This window comes from Centruroides sculpturatus, unplaced genomic scaffold (assembly GCF_000671375.1).
Source record: "Centruroides sculpturatus isolate CEXI.00-Female unplaced genomic scaffold, Cexi_2.0 scaffold2280, whole genome shotgun sequence".
Lineage (NCBI taxonomy): Eukaryota > Metazoa > Arthropoda > Arachnida > Scorpiones > Buthidae > Centruroides > Centruroides sculpturatus.
This window is the reverse complement of record NW_019386623.1, coordinates 45,675-53,991: the sequence shown is the minus strand read 5'-3', so window position 1 is coordinate 53,991 and position 8,317 is coordinate 45,675. Positions and strand designations below refer to the sequence as shown.

Genomic DNA, 8,317 nt, shown 5'->3' with positions numbered 1-8,317 from the left:
AAGGTTAGATACAATATTTCGCATATCTCTAAACCGTATAATCGCAGTGTCTTATCTACAAATAATTCATTAACTTTAACACCAAACGACTAATAAAGCGAAGATTAGGTGACTATAAAGTAGTAGATTAAGTGGCACGAAAATAAAAACAATGGTACAGTATTTATAATCAGTGTTTTAATGTTTTGTATAGGAAAGTTTTCACAAATTTCATCACGCAAACGCTTTCCGAAACAATTAAGATAAGAAGAAAAAATTCAGCAGCGAATATAGTAACTTCCTGGCAAAATATATTTATAGGAAGGTTAAAAATTGTGTGTCACGCCATCTGTTATTAGAATTTTTTAAAATAACTCTTGTATTATCAATTATAATAAAAAGGCAGTAAGCTTTATTTTAAGGGTAAACATACGTTTTTATTTAATCAATTAAAAATTTATACGAGCAGAAAAATTTCATAACTTGGAAGTTTTTCAGATATCCCTCTTAATTAATATCTTCCGAATCATTTGTTCCTCTTTTTTGAAAATTTGTAGGAACATTTCTCAGTAACATGCAAACCCTCTTGTGAAATTTCAGAAATTTTCGACAAAAACCAAAGGAGTTATAAAAGTTTAAACCAGGTAAAAACATTCATTTCCTATTCACGCTTCCCTATACGGAGAAAACGGCAAAATACACTTGTTTTCATTTCTTTTCTCTTACTCCGTCTTTCTCTCTTCTTTTCTTTTTCTTTCCTATTTTATTTTTTGGACCAATATTTATTACTTTTAAGGAATTGGCGTTCTCTTTTCTTTTTTTATGAGTTTTTGATTCTTTGATTTTCCTTTTGATTCTCTTCTCTTCTTTTTTTTTCATATTTTTTCTCTTTTTAATCCTTTTCGTTTTATTACCTTTTCGTATATTTCTTATCCTTTTTCTCTCTTTTGTGTACTTCTAATGCATAATTTTACGATATTTTAGTTGTAGGGTAGGGCGTGAACAAAACATGAAGTTTCGAGAACAAAGTAAAAATATTTAAGCAATATAGAAGTCTAAAAATGCCCAGGAGAAAGATAATTGAAGATTCTTCACTATGTTTAAATTATATACATTAACTAAGCCATTAAACGAGAGGAAATAGGCGAATTTAGTCTTACTTCCTCTCGTGGTAATTCTGTAATTGATTTGATTTTGTAATCATAGGCTATTTCATGATTACAATCTTTATCCGTAATTTTTTCGTCCGATGGTTCTTTTTACTTTTTAATATTTGAAGTACAGATGGTTAGTTCGTATAATACCAGACAAGAAAGACGTTCGTATAATACCAGTTCTGATTTTAGAAAAGCTCTGTGTTTTTAATCGGATATATTTTTGTGTCTTTAAAATGACTTTTTTAAACTTTTTGGCGGCTAGTAGCCTAGAAAGGAAGGTCAGTCGCCGGAAATGTACTGTCTAGAACGCAAAAGCAAAAAATGGTGATCCCTATATGGGCGAACTTGTCTTCAAATATTAAAAAATACAATGTTTATGCTGAATGTCTGCATCAATGACAAGTAAGATCAATTACTTCTTAAGATAAGGATAGAAACAAATTAGAAAGATAATGATAAAATGATTCGATAGTGATACTAGTACGCTACTTCACAACTATCAGTTTCTAAAGAATAATATAGAAAAGATCTAATTATTACGAAATTCATGACAAAGAAAAGCAAATCTATGGTACGATAATAGAAGCATTAAATAAGTCAATTAGTGCTGGAATTTAAACGTTTATAAAAAATTTAGTAACTATCAAAATAGATTAAAATACCTTAAAACGGAAGTAAGTTGGGAGTTGTCGCCACCCTTAAAGAGGAATTGTCTTTTATCGAATACTATTAATACAGTTACAAAACATTCTATGTAAACATAATTTATATGATTTGTTCGTTTATTCAAGACTCGTATAAAAAATAGCGAATTATTCTAACATTTTACAAAAAATAATATGCAGGATGACGGTATTACCTTGCCAAAATCCGTATAATACTGCAACAAATCTTGCGTTATGCAGCCATAATTTACAGTACAGAATTATCAGAGTCGCAGTAAATTTTAGGAAAGTATTGCGACTTTTTCAATATATATTTACATTTGTTGATTTTCTTTTTGAAACCGTGTCCTGTTTTATATTTGTGGCTTAATAAACACTAGTATTGTGTTTTATTCTAAAGACACGTGGCAAATTTTCCATCAAATTCCTTTATTAGTTGATACGGTACATTGTTTTTTACTCGTTTCGGGCTTTGCCCCTCTTCAGTCAACTAAAATACAGTATATATATATATTTAACTTATAACAGTAGAGAGTTTACATAAAATAATGAGTACATAAACGATATATAGACGTACCTTTTGGTTACACTTTGTATAATTTAAAAACGTAAAATCTGCTTTAATCTTTGTATAACTAGTATATATTATAAATAAATTAAAAGGTTAAAAGTTCTAAAACCTTCTCTTATAAGCATATTTCGATACTACAAACTGTAAAAAATTTTTAACTGTTTCCTCCCCCTCTTTACCTTCCACCCCCTTTTTATTTTTTCTTATGCGCTGGTGTCTTAAGTGTTGCCATGTATGACGTTCGATAGAAAAAAAGGAAAAAAATATTATTATAAAAATATTATTTATAATATATTAATCCAGTTTTCGTTTATTTTAAGACTTAAGTTTTTATTTATACTGTCTTTACTTTTCATGATTTCTATGGTTTCTTTAAACTTTCTGTTGTACGTTAATTTTTCTTTATGCAGTATTTCTACGTTATCTTTATCTATATTACAGTTGTTTATAGTACAATGTTCGTAAAATGCAGAATTTATTCTATTGTATTTAAGATCTGCTATGTGTTCTTTCAGTCTAGTTTTTACTTTTCTTTTTGTTTCTCCTATGTAATGTTTTTTGTTTGCGCAGGTACACGGAATTTTGTATACTACACCTTGGTTTTCGATCGGTATTTGCTGGTTTTTCTTCTGGTTCGTGGTTAACAGTCTGCTTTCCATTTTTTGATATGATGGTGCTAATTTGTAGTTTATTTTTTCTATTTCTGCGCTGATTAAATTTTTGTGAAGTAAACATTAATCCGAGTAAACAAGAATAATTACGATTTTCATGCAAAGGGTGATTGATGAAATATGACAACGCAACACACGAGATTTGCCAAGGAGAGATGCCTCCCGGAAGGATTTTCTATAGAAAATTAATTCCTGTTTAGCTGTTATTCAAGTGAAAACACTGAAAAAATTATTACACGCGGTCAGACAAATTGCCGTTGTTCTCTCGTTTTATCGATTTGGCCATTATTTGGCTAATACTATGAAGGAAAATTAGATGTTAGAGAGAAAATTTTTTGTCTGGATAGAAATGAAATTAAGATAATTAACGAACATATCTTTTCAGGTGTATTGTTTACAACATATTTATTTGTAGAAGGCATTGAGAAGTAATAAATACGTCTACCTAACTGGTTACTGTACTATTTAAGGAACTTAGCGAGTTTAATGAAATCATAAGGATATACATTTGCATTGTTCGATTCAATTATAATGAATTCAGCTTTAATTAATAAAGCAATTAACTGTATAACTACAGGAGAGTTTATACAAATAAGGTCTATACTTATAAATAAAGCATTTCAGTTACCCGAATGTTGAAAATTATAACATTTTGCAGTCAGCATATCATTTTTTCCTTAATAATTTTTCTCGTCAAATATAAAACACTTACACATGGCACGAATTAACATTATCGATGTATCATTAGTCATTTTTCGCTTTCTTCCACTTTTGATAATTTGAAGTGTTATACGTTATTTTTTATTTAGAACGTAGGTAATAAAACGATTTTGAGGTAATAAGGGTTGATAATGGGCATTATTGAAAGTACAGTACATAATAATTTTAAAGCCTATTTGTAAAATGTTCACTATTTAATCAACCGAAAAATTATGTTCTTATAGTTCCTTCGCGTATAGCAACGCGACACTGCCATATACTTCCCGGATGCCTTCCGAGTGTTCTTTTTTATAGAAAACTGACCCATATTTAGGTGTTACTAACGTGAAGAAAACCCGAAAAAGTCTACGTAACAAGATTGTTGGCGAAGAGTCAACCCACGACCAACTTTATACCACCAACCACACAACCAGTGTTCACTATTTTTTCCACTCGGCCACTGGTGGGCAAAATTATCTACGCAGTGTCTATGTAATACGGTGTCTGTATCGACAACGGCGATTTTTTAAAAGAAATAGTTTAATTCAAAGAAAAAAGAAAATCGCATAGTGAAATTCAAAATGTTCGTAGTTTCACAATTAACGACCAACTCGGTGCGAAAATAACATTAACAAAATAAGATAGTTCAATGAGTTCGTATACGCTGGTCTGCTTCGTCGAGAACGGGGATTTTTCGGCATTCAAAACCTTCCGACGATTTGGTGTAATGAAGACTAGTAGCGATCTTGTGTTGGTTTCTGGATGTCATAACGTCCCTGGACGAACTTGGACGAGCTTGTCGGCATACTTGAAGATCTCTGACAAACTTGACGTCGAACTGAAGTTCCGACCCGAACTTGAATCTCCCGCTATCATATCTTCTTCTTCTGTGTTTATATGGAGAATCTAGCTCTATTTAGGTTCTTTCTCCGACGAGCAGTCACTCATTGGTGGTCACTTGAAACGTACTTGAATCGCCCGCTTCCACATCAACCTTATATAGCCGTGGACAATGGGCTGGACGACCAATCAGCGATTACCGAGCCGAAGTCCTATGCAAATATGCCGTGTGGTGTGATTCTCACCCGACCAATAAGCAGTCATGCCGGTTGCTCCTCTGTCGGAGGTCAGTGGCATGACGTAATTCTGGCTAACCGTTTCTGACGTGAGACGCATGCGCCATAAATTCAAACACAACGGTCGCCTCCTCAACGGTCCTTCATGTCCGTTACCAGTTTAAAAACGGCAAGAATCGTGTTCTTACGCGGTTCTACCTGACACCTGACACTCATCGTTCAGAAAACCGTTAACAAAATACAGGGCATCGTTGAATTCAGCTCACTATTTCATACCGCTTGTAGTTTCGGTTAAGGGAACAAAGAATTCCATCGGCTATTGATGAACGGAACCAGACATTATTCGGGACATATTGCCCATGAAAAATTCCTGTGATTTTATACTGGATTCCCAGCGGTAAGGCTGACTCTTCAACCATTTCGCTCATACGGTCGTTCCATAAAACTATTAAAACATCACTAGCAGACTATAAAAAAATTATTTTGTTCCATACAATTCTTTTCCATAAAAAAATTTAAATACACTTCAAATTGTGCAAAATAAATAAAAAAAATCATTGTTTCTGTAGACTTTTGATAAAAACAATTTTGTACAAGGTGATAAAAGATTGCAGTTTATTTTCCTGTAATTCTAAATTTCTTTTAGTTTAATTGTATTTTTTATGCTATTCAGTACAAAGTTAATTTTGTGACTGTATTCCAAGAACTCATTAGTATTACATTTCGTTTCAGGTGTAGGTATGGACGACGCTTTTGTCTTTTTAGCTGCGTGGAAAAAAACCGATCCACAGAAGAACGTGTCAGACAGACTTTCAGAAGTGTATTCGGAGTCAGCCGTTTCTGTTACTGTTACTTCTGTAACTAATTTCATAGCTTTCATTTTAGGTCTGTTCACCCCTTTCAGAGCAATATATTATTTTTGCTTATACGCATCGACTGCTGTTCTCTTCTGTTACGTTTATCAGATAACGTTCGTTGGTGCGTGCATGGCAGTCTTTGGATATGTGGAAAAGCACCAGAGACATGCTTTGTTCTTTACGAAAATAACTGCAGAGAAAGGTAAAAATTAAGTAGTGAATCTTTTGATAAAAGGATGTGAATAGAACAATTTCGGGTTCATATAATACTAAAATATTAGAATTTTTGAAAAGACGAAAATGGAATAAAACATAAAAAGTGATTTTATTTCGCATCGTTTCTATGGAAAATATTTCGAGAATTTATTTGAACGTTTTCTAACCGAGATAAGAAGATAAAAATTGTAGAATGAACAAACTTAGTTAACAAGTGTTTTGTCCATGCAAGTGAATAGTAAAAAGGTTTCAGTTTAGAACGTTATTCAATGTTTTAGATGGGTTTTAAATAATTTTGAGCGAAAATAATTAAATAAAGCTGATGAAAAAACATAGAAATCTCTATATTAAATACAAGAATATAGACAGATACTTCAATGTTGAGGTTTAAGAAATGTCTGATAATGAAGGTATTCTTTGAATAAAGTTTTGTAACTGGTTACAACTTCTAAATACAATATGTTGATAATAAAAATCAATGCATGTTAATTGAAGTTCCTTCTATAACCTAAAATACTGTTATTGTTTTCGACATTGAATTTATTTTACCTTCTTGTACACGCAAATAGTATTGCGATAATCATATCCTAAACATGTTTACTAATTTTCCTTATTTCAGGAACCAATTTTTAACTTTATTATCTAGATTTGAAAGGATTCAAATACATTTCTTAGAATAAGAATTTCTTCATAGACATAACACTAAAGAAAATCACTTATTTGAATTCGATTTTCACCGAGTCAAAAATTCGAATATTCCAGTAATACAAGCAGAACAAAGTGTGCTATTATTTATTACGATTTATTCGAATTAACTCTCACAATAGTATAAAAGTCTTTATAAAATGACGACGTTTCTCGAAAATATTATTAATTCTTTTTCATTAATTTTTAGAAAACTGCATTTGGATTCGAAAAATTTTTTTCACTACTGAACCTTGGAAATCGAATAAAGACACAAAAACCCGAACTTCATCATTTTGGATGCAACTCGGTAATATTTTATCATTGTGGTACGTCAAGATTGCAATTTTCTTCATTATGGCAGGTTACGTGACTGTTGGAGTTTGGGGAGTGACAAAAACAGATAATATAGGATCTTTTACTTATGTTTTTACGTACGATTCATATTTTCTACAATACCATAATAATATTTTTAAACATTTTAATAATTACGAAAACGGGATCCAAATCGTTGTCGATCAAGAAATAAATTATGCAGATGTGAAAATTCAGAACCAAATAGAGAATCTTTTCTCTGAAATGGAGAGAGAAGGGTTAACTGCAGATTTTCTTACCGAGTCTTGGCTCCGAAGTTTCTTGAAATTCGTCAAAGACGATTCGATGGTTTCTATTGTAAAGTCATACAATATGAGCGACACAAAAGATTTTATTGCAGTACTGCGCCGAATGTTTCTACGTCATCCCTATGCTCAACGATTTCGTAATGATATTGCATTCAACTCTGACTATACAGCTATCGTTGTAAGCAGATTCTTTTGTCAGACTAATTTCACTGTCGACGAAAAATCGTTGATCTTAACTTTACAGAGACTAAGGAAAATCTCTAATAAAATGCCATTCAGTGTGTTTCCGTATCACTTCTTAAATTATGTCGTCGATAGCACTGACTTGCATGTAAAATTTACTGTACAATTGTTGAGTAGTATTGTGATAATTGTAATTTTTGTGTGTTTCGTTTTCATGCCAGACGTCGTCGTCACGTTTTCGGTCGCTTTTTCTATTATTACTATAGAAATTTCTACCTTGGGTTACATGGCTCTGTGGGATGTGGAATTGGCTCCTGTGTCTATAATCATCTTAGTCGCGTGCGCCGGTTTTTCGGTCGATTATTCTGCTCATCTGTCTCATTCTTACAGATATTGCGACTTTGAGGATCCCAATGAACGTCTTCGTCATAGCATCGATTTAATCGGACTCGCAATATTTCAAGGTAGTGCATCAACAATAATTGCAGTGTTACCTTTAGCCATTCCTTTGGCGTATGTATTTGTCACGACTTTTAAATTAACCTTTTTGGTTATTTTATTTTCTTTCGTTACTGCTTTGATATTTTTACCGGTAATTTTATCGGCACTGTATTTCTTGGAACCGAAAATGTTTTGTAAACATAAGAAAAGAAGTGAAAATCTGGATCATCGAATTGATGGACAGATAAACGTTGGTTTTCATTCGTCAGAAGTTGCTATATAAATATCATACTTATTAGTTTGTATTGTTATATATTAAATACGATTCGTTAACGATTTGTGTAATTAATATTGTAATTAAACATTACATTTTCGTGTTTTCGAATAAATTCTTATAATTAAAAATAAATCTAATATATAATCGAGACGGGTTGATGATAATAATAATAATAAGCGCAGAGCCCAAACGGTTAGGAGTTGAAAGTCGAAATTTGG

The 8,317-nt window shown here is 31.9% G+C and overlaps 1 protein-coding gene across 1 annotated transcript; it reads left to right on the top strand.

Annotated features, from left to right (window-relative positions):
* The first annotated feature begins 5,761 nt into the window (after positions 1–5,761).
* LOC111615435 (patched domain-containing protein 4-like) lies at positions 5,762–8,025 on the top strand. Its single transcript, XM_023356844.1, has 3 exons — positions 5,762–5,877; positions 6,787–7,376; positions 7,772–8,025. Exons 1-3 carry the CDS (start codon positions 5,805–5,807, stop codon positions 7,784–7,786), a joined length of 678 nt encoding a protein of 225 aa, XP_023212612.1. The 5' UTR covers positions 5,762–5,804; the 3' UTR covers positions 7,787–8,025.
* The last annotated feature ends 292 nt before the right edge of the window (positions 8,026–8,317 follow it).

Coding starts and splice junctions, on each gene's coding strand:
- LOC111615435 (XM_023356844.1), top strand. CDS start 5,805: ATGGCAGTCTTTGGATATGTGGAAAAGCACCAGAGACATGCTTTGTTC. Junction 5,878..6,786: donor GAAAATAACTGCAGAGAAAG/GTAAAAATTAAG, acceptor ATTAATTTTTAG/AAAACTGCATTTGGATTCGA.